Here is a 17,516-nt window from a genome sequence, read left to right on the forward strand (position 1 = left end):
TCAAGTATCGTGGTGATACACAAACTAATAAACAATTTCAGAAATCCAATCGTAATAATCATAACAGAAAACATAATGAGCCGAGTGTGTAATATTTAACAGGGTTAATACAAGCTGAGCGGCTGAGATATTAAACCCAGTGCCACGAGCATGCCGTGACAAGCCGCAATGTATCATTAACCCATTTAATTAAAAACCAAAGTACCGGCAGCATAGATCAGCAGAATATTCCAGACCCCAGGCCAGGAAAAAGACAGGCCCCTGTCAGTCCAATCTAGTCCCATGGGCTTGTTCAGACCTAATCAAACTCCAGTTCAACCGGTCATTCGACAGGGGGTAGTGCGTTTATGCCGTGGCGGTGGGGTCCGCATGGGGTTGGGAAAAAATAAGGAACTTTTGGAGGATCGCAACTAGGGTTCGATCTCGATTTCTAGCGTAAAACAATAATAAAACTAATATAATCGAGTTTTCGAGAAAAGCTGGATACATATCGGATTCTGTACATTAGTTTAGATTTGAACATTTTCTTTTTGACCATTTAGTGTATTTTTTTAAGGCAAAATTTCAAAGTTCTCAGTTACTCAGTGTTTTTGGGAGGGACATGCTGAATAAATACATCATATTTTCAAACTCAAAAATAATCATTTAAATAATCGTGATTTCAACATTGACCAAAATAATAATGATTATGATTTTTTCCATAATCGAGCAGCCCTAATCGCAACCCAAGGTCATGTTGCGGTGGCCAATCAGGTGAGGCCGGAAGACGCCAGCGGGGAAAAGAACCTCGTTAACCATGTAATGTTAGCATTGTAGCATTCCGTTGTTTAGTGAGCTACTCTGATGATGGAAGAGAGGCTGATCGTCACAGAGTTGTCCTTTAAGTTTGCGCTAATGCCTAATGATTTGGTCTGAATGAGCCCTAAGAGTCCCTCCCCTAGAGGGGGAGCTAGAGACAAGGGTTTGTCTCGTTTCCCCTAGCCGATAGCCATTCAGAACACATCTTTCCACAGTGGATAATGTTGGGATGGGATTTCAAAAGGGGTCTGGAACCTTTCTTTATAGTTGCATGTGATTTGTCTCACCCCTTGAAAGTGAGATAGCTCTCATTATTTTTCTACGTATAGGCGAAACAATCATGCACTATATGAAAATATAAGCAGATAAAGTAAGGAGCAAGGGATACGGCTCCAGACAAGGTAATCATCAATAAAATGCTATAAATGGGTTTTGAATAAAAGAAACAATGGCCAACTCGAGTAATAAAGAGCCGATAAGCAAATTGAGATAAGCATGTTGTTCAGGGGGAAAACCTGACAGAAGGCTGCCCCCACAAGGGGGCGAGAGACTTGAGTCAGACAGGGCTTTCTCACCAGTGCAGTCGTAGTGCGTGGAGGAAGGCGGAGAGGCCCTCCATGACGAGCAAGATGCACACGGTCAGCACGGCGAAGGCCGCGAAGAGGATGAAGAGCAGGGGGGCGCCACCGAAGCTGGCGGAGCTGAGGCCGAACTTCAGCACCATGGTCCAAAGGACCTCCGACAGCTCTACAGGGGGGGGAGGGGGGGTTGGATGGAAGAAGACAGGAGATGACATGAGTGACGGCAGAGTCAGAAATACTAATGGAAAAGTTGATTTTCCATATACAATTGCACATTTAAAAAACGACATAATCGCAATGCCCTAGTTGGCTACACAGCCTTTCGTAGTGCATTGGAGTAGATCCTGAAACGAGCCGGCCAATGTAAAGGATCGAGGATCTACTTTGAATTGGGAATCGATTTGGATTCGAATCGCGACAGCGAGAATCAAAATCTAATCAAATGCCGGATACCGAAATATCCACGCCCCTCATAGGTGATCAGGGGTGGTATGCGACAGGTATGATGATGGGAATGATGATGCAATTGCCTTGAAGAGTGTTCCGTAAAAAGGTTTTCCCACTGAAAGGCACCATTAAATGCGTCGGTAAAGTCGCTCCGGTTTGTTGCTGACATAATAATTATAATATTAATATATGACTGGAAGTACCAGCCATACCAGGGGGATAACACATGGTCTGAGAGACACATTTCAGGTTACGAGTTCTGGCTGATGACACAGACAGGCTCTGGGTGTGTTTGTGGCGTTTATAGGCGTATCACCAGGTTTCGCCACAGGAAGTGTTGACAACTTGTCTGTTTGATGAATTTAATTCATTAATTACAGGTTAACTCTCGTGTTTGTTCAATTCAATTAAATTGAATACACTAGGATTAAACAGTAGCCCTTGGCGGCGGCAACCTGAAAGTGCCAGATGTCACATATTGGTTCGGCCACAACTGTTGTGCGGATAGCACAACCTTATCTCAAAGGTTTTTTTCCACATGCTGTGTTTACCCGCCTCCGCAATCTCTCAGTGAGATCGGCTGACTTCCTGTCGCCTTCATGTCAACACCCTGTTGCCTCTGTGCGTGTCGAAAAAGCTGGTGATGCGTGAGAGAAGGGGCGCGTGCGGAACGTACGTGCGTGTGCCAGACTCAGAGCCCACAGGCGCAGGTAGGAGGCCGTGTTGGAGATGCAGCCCAGGCAATACTCTATGGTGTGGATGGCCTGGATCACTGCCACGTCCCCAAAGTTAAACTGCGGGGAGGAGAGGAAACAGAACAACAGGAAAGAAAAAAAAATCAATCCACCATCGTGTTGGAGATACTAGAGCAACAACAATGGCATGGAGGATCCAGAAGAGAACATGGGCTGATTACGCCCGTTTTATATAAATTATTTTTTTTGGAAGATTTGGATTACAGAGGTCATAGGTCATTGAGACAGTTGACGAGGGGGGGAAGGGAGGGAGGGATGGGGTTAGATCAGTAGGTCCCCCCCTTCCGACTACTCCTACTATAACTCAGAGTCTAAGGCTCTACATCAATAATCATCCCTTTGAACTTTGAACCCATACAAATCGTCTGCCCGTGCCAGGGTTGGCATGCAAGACATTGGATTGGCGCTTGGCTCTAATACGGAGGCGTCTACGGAAGCACTATTCTTAGCGGATGGAGCGGACAGGAACAGACAGGAACAGACACACTGCCAGCCCGGGTGTGGCTACAAAAGGAATATCCTGTACACCACTAACACAGAAGCCACTAGAAAACACACCAATCACACACCGAAGCACACACCAGTACAGCCAAGGGGCATTCGACTAAAGGGAGCAGGTATCTGTTGGAAGCAGATGGAATGATAGACATGCTTGGGACATGCACTCAACACACACGGTGAGGGGGGAAGGGGGGTTGTTGTGGGGTTGCTGTTTTTGTTTTTTTTGGATGAGTCGTTGTCCTACCTCTTCCTCCACACGAGCCTTGAAAGCAAGTAACAAAATGGTCAGGAATGGTTAATCACAACACACGCACACTAACAAACACACACAGACAGACAGGCAAGAGGATACGAAAACGTGTATCCACACACAAAACACACACAGAGTTAAGGAAACCTTAGGAATGTCAAGGAGCTGGGTGTAAGGATGAAGGTGAGAGGTCACTTCTGGATGATTGAAGACACGGTTAAACTAAATTGAATTAAAAAAAAATCTAAAGAATCGTAAGGCTATTGTGTGGAATGTTTACATCAGCAAAAACTATGTTGGGGAAAAAATACATATCTCCCCATTTTCTTTTTTGATCTCGTCACCGGAAACCTATAAGAATGGCGAGTAAGGGAGTTGGATTGGCTGGTTTTCGACCCGTCGACAGCATCCATAATTTACATCGTTTGTCCTCCTCACCGTGGTGGGAATTGGACACCAGAGGGAGGCCTTTGTGATGGAGGACTACATTACTAAGAGACACTCTATCTAGACCTCTGCGGCTACTTCTTCGTGCCCCATGGTCTCATGTTAAAGTCCATCACTTCTACTTGGGCATTTCCTTTCTACTTCACTATGTCTGAGATTCTAGTCCAATATTTCTACATTGACGTTTCTATTCTATTCCAGAATAGACTCAGTCATACTATTTCTACAATGGTGTTTGTATTCCCTGTAATGATTCTATGTTGTCGGGTCTATTCTATTCCACAATTTCTATTGCAGATTCTATGAGCCACACTATTTCTAAGTGGACGATTCTAGTACATCTCACCCTTTAAACATTGGCGTCTCTATTCTATCTCGCCGATTCTACATCGGCGTATCTATTCTATTCCACTATTTCTACCTAGCCATTTCTGTTGTGCTCTGCCTTCCTAGGTCTCCGACGTCGCCACTGGCAGGCGTCTGGCTGGGCTTTGGTCGTGTGGCTGCCGGGGGAGAGGGTCGCCTTACCTCGGGCTCCTCCTCCGTGTTCAGGGCCAGCTGGTCGTGCTCGATGATCCCGGCCTCGTCCTCCGTGGGCCCGTTGCCCACCCGGATCCCCCCGAAGTTCTGGGTTCCCTGCGGGTCCCCGGGAATGCCACGTCACGGATCCAAACAAGGTGGAGCGAGACAAACAAAACACAACGTTTAGCGATTTAGGGGGAGCATGTGGGAAAGGATGTCTCTCTTACCCCGAGAGATGGAGAGCGTTCACAGTCAACCACTAAGATGTCATTTGTTTATCCAAATACGGAAATGAGGGGAAAACTAAATGGGTAAACTGGGGTTTTATGCATGAATGATGTAGTTATTTAACAACACAGTTTCCCGGAGACCACACATGAACAATAGTGTCTGTTGTCACAAATCCAACAAGGTCAACCAAAAAAAACTTTTGGCAATTAAAAGCATATGTGGATGATGTCCATCTCTTCTTTGGTGTATGAAGCCCAACCCACAGCGGGTGGGTGGGAGAGGAAGTTGATACACTAAGAGAAAGACGCAAGATCTACTATAATAATCCCAGACAGGAAATGAGGAGCAAACACAGTGTATCACCTAGGGTTTAGGGTATGAATGATGGGCATATGTAACCTCAAAGTTCTTCCAGGGACAACACAATCCCCCCATGAGTAACAACATGTTCTGAGGCCCTGGGGGGGGGGGACAGAGGTCATGTCTCCATACCAGGTTTTTCCTCCACAGGTACTGCCTCCGCAGGATCAGGGGCTTCACCACCAGCATGCAGGGGACGCACATCAGCGCGATGACCACCAGGAACGACTGGAGCGCCTGCTACTGGTCAGAAGAGAACCAACACACAGACAAGCAGCAGTCAGTGGGTCGCTCTGTCCAAGGATAAACCATCTAGTAAAGCGTCTTGTAGCTTCTAGCTAATAGTTCCAACTTTTTTCAAATGGTGATATATGTAGGATCTATCTTAAGATATATTTTTTAAAACATTTTGGACGAAGGAAAAAATGAATATGAATCAGATTAGTAATATTTGGTGTAATCATGAACATTACGATGGGTGGCACAAATATGTTTAGTTTTTCTAAAAAAGGCTTGTGCTTGATTTAGGGATTTTTTAGCACTGTCGGAATGTACTCATATGGTATCGGATTCAACACATTTTAGCAAGGTGAAATAATTTTAAAAAATGTCATCGTCAAATCAGAACAACAAAAATGACAGATCTATTTAAAGACATTTTCCCCCGTACTCAATGCAATACCTCAAAGTACCCCTAGGGGTGCGCATACCTCCGGAAAGAATACTGAAACTAATCACACAGTAGAGAACAGGAGACCGATCCCATGAGACGGGCTGACAGGAGTTGGAAGACAAGGTGCTCAGAGGTTACCTGGCCGGTGTACAGCTGGGCGCTGCCGTCGCTGTAGCTGAACAGGAACATGTTGATGAAGGCGATGAGGATGCTGGGCGCGGTACGGGAGTTGCTTGCGTCATAAGCCAGCCACTTGTAGAACACGAGCAGCACCAGGTAGCCAAACAGGCTGACCATGAAGACGATCTCCGGGATGAAGCCAAAGTAGATGTTCAGGGGCTTATTGAAGTACCTGGAGGATCATGGGAGACGGTTACAGTGACAATGGGTTGAGAGTCAGATCCCGTACCCAAGTTGTCCGTCTTCATCGGCGTCAATAAATGAATGAATGAATGAATGAATGAGTGAATACTTGGATGCAAGAATGAGAACATTAGTGAATGAATGAGTGAATACAAGGATTAGTGTGTTAAGTAATTCAATTGTGAGTAATTGAGCGAATTAACGAGCAACTGAATTAATGGATCGATTGATGGGGCGATTGGGGGCTCACAGGTGGTTGAAGAGGCTGAGAATGATTCCGAACAGCATGTGGATGACTCCCAGGATCACAGACATCTTCATCTTGAAGGAGTTCAGGAAGGTCAGCTTGTTGGCGGCGATGTTCCAGATCTGTGGGCGACAAAACGCACTGGTGTGACATTATGGCCGTGCATTGAAATTGTTTACACCGATGGTTTAGCGAGCAGGTAACAGCTCTACAACAAAGCCAATCGGATGACAACACACATCTCATACACCTAGCCAATCATCATTACACAACCGCCTTGAAAGCAAGCACGCTAGGAGCAATATTGACACAAATATTACATGCATAAAAAAACGTGTAATTACTGGGTCAATTCCTAAGGGGTAGGGTCCCTTAAACACCCCCTCCACAACCGGGTCCAGCTGCAGAAGCTTATTTTCCTCGAGCACTTCAAACCTGAAATAAGGAAGTAGAAAAAGAACACAATAAAAACAGTGCACCAGTTTCAATAGAATCTACTACCAGAAGAGAGAAGTAGGTTGTGGCTTTTTTGGACACGTACGTCCAGTTGCCGCCTACTCGGGCGTCGAACATGGGCCTGACGCTCCAGCCCGAGCCGAAGACGTTGAGGGACTTGGAGAAGCAGTCGTTGTAGATGATGCCCGTATAGATGGAGAACAGGCCCATCAAGAGGATGATGTAGCGGCCCGCAAACACCATGCAGAACATCTGGCAGAGACACACGGACGGACGGACAGAGGGACGCAGGATAAGAAGGGGTAATATATGGGCAGAGAGGGAATAAACAAAGATAGACGATGATGGATGATTTCATTGGAATCATCATCATGTCAATAGCGATGACCACATCAATATACAAGAACCTATGAACCAGGCCATCTAAATGACTGAACCAAGACAGCTAGAATCCTCGTGGGCGTGTTCCCCATACCTATCTGGTCTAGGGAGATGGCTGTGAGGAAGAGGTGTGGAGGGGGGGGGGCGGTGTGAGAGGGAGGGAGCGTGAGCGAGTGAGTGAGTGAGTGAGTGAGTGAGTGAGTAAACCTATACATACAGCTGGCCTTAACATAGACCACATGGGTCCTCATAGTGAGGGCCATGACAACAGCCAAGCAAACAACCTCTTGAGAACACGAGGGGTGGAAAGGAAATGCAGTCCTTCTGTCCCACATGGGCACAATATCCGTTAGTGCGTACGTGTGTGCGTGTGTGGTGCTCTCGTCTACCTCGTTGTCGTTCTTCTGGGCGGCCAGCCGGCTCTCCCTCAACACCAGGTAGAGGGCGGCGCAGGTCATGAGCGCCCCGTGGCCCATGTCCCCGAACATGACGGCGAAGAGGAAGGGGAAGGTGATGATGGTGTAGGGCGCTGTGGGGGGGGGGGGGGGGACGCAGCCCAGGGGGTGGAGTGGAGGAGAAGGAGGTCGGCCGGTGAAACCCCACGCATGGATCACAGCAACGCACGATACACACACATGCACTCGTAGTGGAATGTGCAGGATATGCGATTATGATTGAAAATGCATAATCGCAATGCAAAAAGGACGGTGTTTCACATTCGATATCCATGTATGGCAATTATTTCAAAGTGCGGATCATTAGGCTGTTGGCCGAGGTTTACCCGGGCTACTGTATCTGACTGATACTGGTACTTCCCTTTTCTCTATCTTACATTATAATCGATAATTGATAGACGCATGGATATCTTTAGTTCATGACTGTATGTCCCCCCCACAAATGACAAATCACTCATAATGAACGTGCCCACAGAACCACACGGAGACACACGTACATAGGTCACAGGGGCCGTGATGCGGGGGTGGGTGGATGAATGGATGGATGAATGGATGGCTGAGTAAAGAGAGGTGGGGCGGAGGGATTGTTTGTCCTATCTCGGGGACAGCTGAGCAAACAGGCCCGAGTCATTATGGGCCACGGGGCTCGGGTGACACCCGAGACGTTGGGGATGGGCTGGGCTAGGAGAGAGCGGGTCAGTTCAGACACACACCTGGGTTCATCTCGCGGTAGTTGCCGACCCCGTAGGCGTCCACGATGTTCTGGAAGCCCGAGGTGAACTTGTTGGTCTTGTTGTAGGTGGGAGGGGTCTGCTTGGTCTGCATCCTGTTGAGGATGGAGGGGACGGTGGAGCCGCTCTTCTCCTGTCAATCAAAAGAGGAGGGGGGGGGGAATCAGGTCATATATGTAACAGGTTCTATTTTTTCAGGTTATATGTCTTAATTAAAATTAGTTTGATCCACATAAACTTTGAGCAAATTCACTCAAAGCTGAACAAACAGGACCTACACACAATGCTTGTTTTGCATATAACATTATGTTCAATATTGTATTACGACTGGATATGTAAATAACACTTAAAAAATGTAAATGTTGGGGAACAGTTGCAAATGGCTTTGGTTTCTTCCCTCACTTAGCAACAAGTACCACCCACACCATAGTATACACAAGGAAAGCTGGCGTTTCCAGCCAACTCAATATCAACTAAATAAACACTCTTCTGTGTCCACTCTCAAAGCAGGGAACTTTGCTCAGCAAAGGGCAGCGATAAACATTCATTAAAACGACGAGTGAAATGCAGTATTCCAAAGACCTTCTATTAAATCATCCAAACCCCGTTAAGATGGATGAATGAAGAGTGAGTGAGTGAGTGAGTGAGTGAGTGAGTGAGTGAGTGAGTGAGTGAGTGAGTGAGTGAGTGAGTGAGTGAGCCAGCGAGTCTGTGTGTGTGTGTGTGTGTGTGTGTGTGTGTGTGTGTGTGTGTGTGTGTGTGTGTGTGTGTGTGTGTGTGTGTGTGTGTGTGTGTGTGTGTGTGTGTGTGTGTGTGTGTGTGTGTGTGTGTGTGTGTGTGTGTGTTCCGTACCGTTCCCCTCCGCAGGGCGAACTGGATGGAGTCCAGGTCTGAGATGGGGCACCACACCTCGGCGATCAGACACTTCTGGGTGACGTCGATGTTGCACAGGTTGAGCGTGTGGTAGATGGCCTTCATCTTCCGCACCTTGATGAACCACACGCGGACCGACTTGGCGGCCGCCTGCAGCACCCGCTGCCGGTGGTCCTCCGTCTGGTTCAGCACCTTTTGGGGCAGGGAGAGAGGAGGTTAACCGATGGATGGACGACATATGGATGGATGGGTGCAGCGAAGGCCACGGTTTAGCATGTTAGCAGCTAATGCGGCTATCGTTGGAGTCAGATTAATTCGTTTCTTTGCAAAGATATTATTCATTCATTCATCAAAAATAAAAAGGGATTATAGCCATGCTACTACATTTGGGGCAAATACCCAAGGTAGTTGGGAAGTCTAGTCAAGTCCCAACGGTTACTGGGTTTGAACCCATAGTGTAGGCCTCTTAGAGCAAGAGGCCTAATTCCTACCGCATGTCATTAAAGACCTGTGCGTCAAAAAAAGCATACACTAACATGTGCTTAAATTCTCTGAGAAAGACATCATGTGACCTAAGGAATCTGGACCTGTCAGTCTTGTGTATCAGTATCTTGCGCAGAGCGCAGAGCGGTACGATTTGTATTACGCTTACATATTGCATTGCATTTAAGCAGAGTGACTGTAGTGCTGACTTACGTCTATAAATATGTTGTCAATGGAATAAATGTATAAAGACACTTGGGAAATAATCCACCACATCCTTCTGGGCTCCCTCCTTCCCATGAGAGTCCCATGATCAGCACATAGCTCAGATGCTTCATCTCTGACCCGGACCACCCATCCCCTAGCTGGCTGGATCCACTGCTATGAGTAACACGGATGAACCTTTACATACGACTGGCTTGCATATAGGCCACATGTGTCCACATAGTGACGCCATGACAACAGCCAAGCAAACAACAACTTGAGACCATGACGGGACGAAAGGAAATGCAGCCCTTCTGTCCCACGCGGGTTAGGGGGTATCCCAAACACAACCATAAAGAGTGAAAGGGTGTGTGTGTGTGTGTGTGTGTGTGTGTGTGTGTGTGTGTGTGTGTGTGTGTGTGTGTGTGTGTGTGTGTGTGTGAGAGAGAGAGACACTCAAATGCACCACAAGACATCATCCTAAAAACCGAGCCTACACGTGACCCACTCGCATAAAGCCAAGTACCATAGGCATGTGTCAGCCTGCTCGGGGACTTTGGCCTGCTCTGGGGAGTTTAGCCCACCGGCTGAGTGCGGCGGTGGCTTTGGAGCTATGCTAGGTCTGCATGCCTGTGTGCGAGTGTGTATGTTAACAGCAAGGGAGTGAGCAGGAGTGTCTGGAACATGATCTAAACCTCCATGCCCACAGGCAGCTGATCCACTCCAATCTGGGAAATTAAGAGAAAGGGTGCGCTTGTTTTCCGAGCCATACAAGGGCCATACAATGCCTGCCCTCGCACGTGTTCCTTCTTCTGTCTTCTTTCACCCATCCGGCGGAGAGGGAGCAATTAAAACAAACGCGCCAACAACCCCACGGGGACCGTTGTCCGCAGCCAAAGCTATCGTTGCTTTGTGTTCGGTAACTGGACGCCAAGGTCCACAGGCTTTTGTCAGCACACTCCCATGCTGTGTTTTTGGAGGACTGACAAGACGCAAATACAAGTCTTGATGAAACACAATGCCGACTGAGATGTACATTGTTCCCCAAATCTGCCGTCTGACAAGAGTGCCAAGCAAAGCCGTGGCGCTTAGCAGAGATTAGTGAGGACCAGCGGCTGCTTTGTCCGTTGACTGCCTCGTACACTCTCTGTTGGACGGAGGGCTCTAGGCTCTGGCAGTGTCTATTGTCTGGTAGCTAGCTACCATCATGTAAAATACTAAATCATGTTAAATAAAACATTCAAAAAGTCCCATTCAAAGAGCCAAATCTGTTATCAGAAAAAACAATCGGATACAGCATCCTACGCATTATTATCTTATTAACATGAAAATAAAATAAAAAGGCACTCTGCTGCTGTTAGGCAGAGCCGGCTGGGCCCTCTAGAAGAGGGGGTGTTTACGTTGCGATGCCACTACAGTGTACAATGTAGAGAGCAGAGTTGAAGCATCAACTCCTCAGAGATTACTTGAGTGCATACCCTCAAAGGATCTTTAGTGCAGGGAGTCCTATCCTTTTTAGAGTTTCCCATTATTTATGCAAGTCACTTTATTCTGTTGTCATTGGATTTTTGATATACTGTTGTATTTCTCACACACACACACACACACACACACACACACACACACACACACACACACACACACACACACACACACACACACACACACACACACACACACACACACACACACACACACACACACACACACACGTTTTCAGTTGTAACACAACACCAACCAACGACTCTAGGGGGCAAATGTCCCGGCATAGCCAAATGCAGACAGCGAGGTGGTGATAATATTATTGGACACTATCCTCCCAGGCACACGTCGCCATGTTGCCATGGCGTGTTGCTCACGTCGTTACCATGGCTCGTGTCTTTGCATGCACCCTAATATGCATCTCTAGACACTTTCCTTTAATGATCAAAGTCACACTTAACTGTGTGCGTGTGAAGGTTAGAAAGAGCAGATGTGAAACTATCACTGCTGGTTTAAAGCAGCAAATAGATGTACCAATATTAACTTAGATGTATGAAGTACAAAAACCCACATTTGGATTTATTAAATACCAGCACTCATAGCACAAGTGCATTCAAACACTGACGATTGTGTCAACCAGGCAAGCTGTAAGGGCAGTTCAAATGTGCCTTGCCTGGGGGCTTCCCTTCTGTACTATAGCCAGGGGGAAACGCATAGATCAGGTACCAGATTTTGACCACCAGTTTTAAGACACAGGCTTAGTTGCTTCCAATATTTATACATTAACTCTGACCTAGATTGCAAACTCTGTGAACTGTGCGGAACTCTCTGGAAACTGCATGCAACTGTATTACAGATTTGCAAATTTAAGAGCTTACGTCCACTTAAATGATGACAGTTTATTGATTGGTATGCGTGACTGGGTATGAGCGTTTTTGGGGGGCGGGAGGGGGTGTGTACAGACCCTCAAGTCTGTGAATGAAACACTTAGAAATACCATACTTAGGTATATCTTAATACCATACTTATACTTAGGAGGTAAACAAAACATCGATATATCCATCCATCCCTCCATCAATCGTCCCTCATACCATCTGGAGGTCGTCAATGCGAGCGTTCACTCCTGCCGCCATCTCCTTTCTCTCCTGTGGCGTCTCGGGACATGGGTATAAGGAAGCCCGGAACCTGGATTAAAAACAACCGCAAACACAGGCACAGCAATGAAGAGGGATGGGATAGTGAAGCCTGTGACGTCCAATGAGAGGAACATCCCTTACCCCTCGCATATCTTCCTGACGCGATTCTTCAGCTGGTCACCCTGGAAGAAGATGATGAACACCGACTTGTACACCTGGTCACCCTGTGGAATTGGTCCACGGTTAGGATTGATTGGGTTTAGTTGGAATGTGAATTCACTTGACCCTAATTTCAAGCTGATGAGGCAAAAGCGGTTACATAAGATACACATTTTGCACATTTGACCATATTTGAAAATCGAAATCTTACTGCTGTGCTTTACTTCAGCTGTGCCACTCACCTTTCCAACCTGGGATTAATAAAATGTATCTGATCTCATGCATGTTATTGTGGTATTGGTGGTTGGATTTGAGGTGATACTGATGATGGTAAATCGATACATCTCCTGGAAGCCGGGCCAGCCTAGTCTCAAAGGGCACCCACCGAAGCAGGGTCTTCCAGTGGATCTTCGATGTCGGCCTGCTTCAGGAACACGTTGCCACGGCAAACTCGCCACAGCATCCGCTCAAATGTAGGAATGCGCTCCCTTCCGATGACTCCGGCGACAAACCTGTGACAGGCGAACAACAAAGAAAATAGATGCTAAATCTGTAAAATAAAAAGGTGCAATATCTTATGTTTTAGAGACTGGTTAAATACTGTGGTCAAAAAAAATCATGAATTATTTCATTTATAAGCCGTGTTGGGATCTGTCTAAGGGCCCGAGCTACCATTATGTAGCTAACAACAACCAGTTACCACCTCTGGTTTGGGGCGTTTTTTATTTAATTTTATAACGAAGGTGATATATGTCTGATCTCATAATCATTCAAAATACACACACAACCTGATGACGATCGTTTTGTCCACAAATAAACTGGAAGGGATCTGTCAAATAGCTAGTAGTCCCTTACACAAAGTAGGCTATGATTAAAGGTGGACAATTCACAAAGCACAGTTAATAAGACAGTGTATGTGTATTTACGTAGACAGTATTATTATCTAACAAAAATTAACATAACATGTAATACTAGAAACAGCACTTATTCTGTGCCATTTACCTAAACCAATAATAGTGGCTTAACCAAGCCAAGCAGCACCAAGCTAGACTCCTGATTGGCTGGTATACAGTCATAGAGAAGGATGGCCCAAGGGAAATAAAAATAAATACATAATCCCGCCATGATCATGGAAGACCATGATGGGAACCGTACCCTAGTCTGAGAGGTACTCCGCGGTTAGCCTCAGTGGGCTCCAGGGGTATGTTCGACTCCTCCAGTAGACTGGGGTCCTCCATCTGCAGATGGAAACCCTGTGCCCATTAGTGACAATGGTATAGTAATACTATTACAGTAATTACTACTATGCAACACTAGTTCCACAGCATCCTTTCACTGTGCAGTTGTTCTGCCTGATACACAAGCATTCAGGGGAGGTTCAATATGAGCATGGTCAAGGGAAGATCACACAAGATGATGCCAAGTCATGTCTTGCACAGAATCTTGCACATCGCAAGGCATATCTGGTCAAAAAAAACTTGTGAAAGTCTGAGGTGTGTACATCTTGGCTCAAGCTACAGGTTAACAGAAAAGTGTAAATCTAGGAACAAACTATTGGACCACAAGAGAACGATGGAGCGTGTCCACTCATGGGATCTCTTCCACAGATGTAAGCCGCAGAGAAAAACTTGACACCTTGGAAGCAGGAGAAAATGGTTGTGAGAAAGGAACGGGCAAAATCAATTATAGTTAGGAAAGCGTGGCGCCATTTTTGCTTTCAGGTACTGATTCAACCAGTTTAAATGTAATGACTGACAAAGCGACATGTTGAGGTTAAATCATTTACCACAATGACATGTTTAAACTGCTTGTAAAAACAGAAAGAATATAAGAAGGCTAACTGGGGTTCAACAGAGGACTACTTTCGAACGCAGTGGGCTGGAACACGGAGGTGTAAAATTATGGCTATATGGTACAGTAGTTAGTTAGTTATGGAATGTGGCTCTGAGAAGCAAATGGTATCTGTATTTGTTGTCACATGACGTGAATGGATGAATGGATAAGAGTAGGTGGGCTTCAAATCACATGACAGGACTAGCTGGACCGAATGAGCTTAAGGCTATGCGAGATCACATTAACAGTGGGTGTTCTTTAAGCTCAGTCTATAGGCAGAGCAAGGGGAAGGGGAAGGGGACCCTTAGAATAGTACATTACACATCATTAGGAATATTTAGAATAGTACATTATTATTATTATTACTAGTAGTATTATTATTAATATTTTTATACATTATTAATAACGCAGATTATCATTATATTCCCCACAATACAAGTCAGAGAAAGGGCAGTGTTTGCGTTCAGTGCGATTAAGGAAGGAGTTGCCAACCTCATCGAAAAACTGCTGAGTGCGTCGCAGGATGTGCTTGAGCTCCGTCAGTTCCAGGAAGTTCTTCTTCAGTGCTTCCTGGTTAGTGTTGATCTCCTTCAACTCGTTCTCTAGTTTCTCAAACGTGGCCTGTGGGGACGGGGAGGAGGGGAGGAGGGGATAGACGCTGTCAGAGGGGCTGTAAGATGTGCCTTGTCATGTCTGGTTGCTGCAGTGGCCGGTCGAGAGCCGTCACCTCCAGGTCTATCATGTCCCTCGGGAAGGGCACCTCCGGATTCTCCCCTGTGTCGATGACGCCGATGTGGGCCCTCTTTATCTCCTTTTCCACAAATCCTGTTTTGAGGAAGGAGAGGAAACCATTAATTGCGCCCACCTAATATTGCAGTTTTTATTGTAACACGTTATTTGGCATTCGTTGCGTGCCAGGCCAGTGACCAGCATGTGTATGGGGAAATAACAGGGAGACACTTTATGACTAAATAGGTTTTAGGTGTTGGGACTTGATTGGGTCATGGTTGACTTACTCAGCTTGCGATCCATTTCCTCACAACGTCGCACTTCGTTGACAAACTTGCGTTGGAACACATTGACATCTGGGTTGAGCTGGGGGCCAGAGTGGAAGTTAACATACATGTTAAAAAGTACATAGACATAGCGTTTCGTAAACATGCCTAATTTATGCTGATGAAACCTGAAGACAAATACAAGGAGAGAATCAACCTATTTGTAGTAATAAGAGGCTATGTGCTTTACCGGCTGTTTTCATTATGTCCAAGCTTCACAGTCAAAAAATGACAAATATTTAGCAGATGTCTATGAATCCACATTATCTGAAAGCAACATAATGACCCTTTTGAATCCCTATATATGTTACATATTTCGCACACAATGGCTTCCTTAGGGCAATCCTGAAGGAACGTCCACATGCACGGACTGAGGGCTCAGCTGTGAGAACACATGATGAACACGATGTAGAAGGTATGCGCTTAGCTCCCAGAATGCCACTGATGTGATAGCAAAGCACGTTTTCCACTGCACAACAGCCATATTCATTTCTCAGGCATGACAATTCTCAAATAGCAAACAGTGACAAACTCAATTCTCCATAACCAACAAAATAACTTAGAAGCAGTTTATATTTTCTAAGGTTGTGGGTCGCGATGACGACAGCAGACGGATGATACAGGCGTTGACTCACATCCCGAAATTGCACCATCCCAATCTCTCCGAGTTCACTAACACAGCAGTAGGCAGCCTCTGACTGGAGGAAGAGCTGCGCCAGGGTCATCTCTTCACTTCTAAAGAGGTCCCCCATGATGGCGGAGATCTCCAACGGCAAACTCAAGCCAGAAGATAAGCAGACTAAATAATTAAAAAAGACAATGAGTCAAAACATGAAAAAAGGCATGACTTGCAAGATATATTAGGCCTCATTTTGACATTAACACAACACAAAACAAAAGCTAAAAAGGCTTCCGGTGGCGGTATATGAATTACTGGTTGAAGCAGGTGGGAATATAACGCATTCCACACTTGACTGCTAATTATGTGGGCCAGTACCTCTAATGAAGGGGTCAGCCTCAGTCATATGATCGTTTTAGCACTATTGTGAAAAGTTGACAAGTTGAGCTTTCTCTAATGAAGTTCTCGGAGATGTTAACTAAATGTAATCGTGAAGATAAATAAATTAAAAGTCTGGTCCAACTTATTTTGACTTGCTGGCTGCACCGTTAATGCTTAAAACTGAATTATTTACAAAGAACAGAGTTGGCATAAAACTGAATTATTTACAAAGAACAGAGGTCGAAGCAAACGTGGAAATTCGTGAATGAATTGGCCTGTAACATGAATTAGACAAGGTTGGCTTTGGGTAGGATCGAGACGAACTCCATAACACCTACTGTAAAACAAGCACCCTAGGCTCATCATGGATTATAAAGCAACACGTGACCAGCGTTAAGGGTTTATCTCACATTCTATTAGACCGTCCGACACGGAATCCGGTTAATATACACGTCTTCGTGAACAAGTTTTTTTGATGATTAATAAAGTAGATATACAACTTAAGTAGAAAAGTTTAGCCTACAGGAGATGTACTGAATCCGACACAAAGTAAAATCGATTAAGTAGAAAATAAACGACTTGTTGTTGTAGGTGTAGCTTTACCTGTCAAAGATAAGATGTCAGCTCTGCATTCATAACATGAAATAAATGGTGCGTTTCCTATTTGTTTCCGAACCAACAAGTTAATCAAATAGAGAACTTCCTTGTTATCATTACTAGTATGCGACTGTTTTAGCTGGTCGGTGATAATTATTTGACAGTATCGCGGTGTATAAGTAATAACGTAGATAAGTGATTTTGAGGCTACGTAAATGGCCAATCTAACTCCTAATGAGGGACCACCTGTTGAGAAATATACGAATGTCACGTCTCTTTACACGCGAAAGCAAATAAGCAGTACGTGCCTGCCCAAATAAATAAAACTGTACTTCGATTCACTCACAGTTCTGTAGATATCCTTAAGATTGTTTAGTGCTGTTGACGTCTTTCGCTCCTCAGCTGACCACCGCAACACTAGTGACTGCCTAAGCTAGCTCTCAAGCAGGTGAACCGGAAGAGAAGCGGCGGGGGCAGCCGCGCCATAGTTGTAGTT

General features: G+C 45.6%; 1 protein-coding gene across 4 annotated transcripts in view; it reads right to left on the bottom strand.

Moving 5' to 3' along the window:
- Window positions 1-17,488, bottom strand: part of atp6v0a1a (ATPase H+ transporting V0 subunit a1a) — a 19,551-nt gene extending 2,063 nt beyond the window's left edge. Inside the window, exons 1-21 of one of the 4 annotated variants that reach the window (XM_030339254.1) lie at window positions 17,367-17,488; window positions 16,059-16,222; window positions 15,385-15,463; window positions 15,096-15,193; window positions 14,861-14,989; window positions 13,691-13,773; window positions 12,921-13,047; window positions 12,518-12,600; window positions 12,332-12,425; window positions 9,051-9,263; window positions 8,181-8,331; window positions 7,402-7,541; window positions 6,717-6,883; window positions 6,520-6,610; window positions 6,179-6,297; window positions 5,704-5,917; window positions 5,025-5,132; window positions 4,308-4,415; window positions 3,327-3,344; window positions 2,503-2,620; window positions 1,374-1,545 (exon numbers count right to left, since the gene is read on the bottom strand). In XM_030339254.1, coding sequence (XP_030195114.1) covers window positions 1,374-1,545; window positions 2,503-2,620; window positions 3,327-3,344; window positions 4,308-4,415; window positions 5,025-5,132; window positions 5,704-5,917; window positions 6,179-6,297; window positions 6,520-6,610; window positions 6,717-6,883; window positions 7,402-7,541; window positions 8,181-8,331; window positions 9,051-9,263; window positions 12,332-12,425; window positions 12,518-12,600; window positions 12,921-13,047; window positions 13,691-13,773; window positions 14,861-14,989; window positions 15,096-15,193; window positions 15,385-15,463; window positions 16,059-16,175 — 2,429 coding nt within the window. In that variant the 5' untranslated portion in view covers window positions 16,176-16,222; window positions 17,367-17,488. Of the gene's footprint in view, window positions 1-1,373; window positions 1,546-2,502; window positions 2,621-3,326; window positions 3,345-4,307; window positions 4,416-5,024; window positions 5,133-5,703; window positions 5,918-6,178; window positions 6,298-6,519; window positions 6,611-6,716; window positions 6,884-7,401; window positions 7,542-8,180; window positions 8,332-9,050; window positions 9,264-12,331; window positions 12,426-12,517; window positions 12,601-12,920; window positions 13,048-13,690; window positions 13,789-14,860; window positions 14,990-15,095; window positions 15,194-15,384; window positions 15,464-16,058; window positions 16,223-17,366 lie in introns of all 4 variants that reach the window. The other 3 variants (XM_030339253.1, XM_030339256.1, XM_030339255.1) reach the window with 3 other exon arrangements.
- Between the last annotated feature and the right edge of the window lie 28 nt (window positions 17,489-17,516).

The sequence above is a fragment of the Gadus morhua genome, chromosome 2 (genome assembly GCF_902167405.1).
Source record: "Gadus morhua chromosome 2, gadMor3.0, whole genome shotgun sequence".
Taxonomy (NCBI): domain Eukaryota; kingdom Metazoa; phylum Chordata; class Actinopteri; order Gadiformes; family Gadidae; genus Gadus; species Gadus morhua.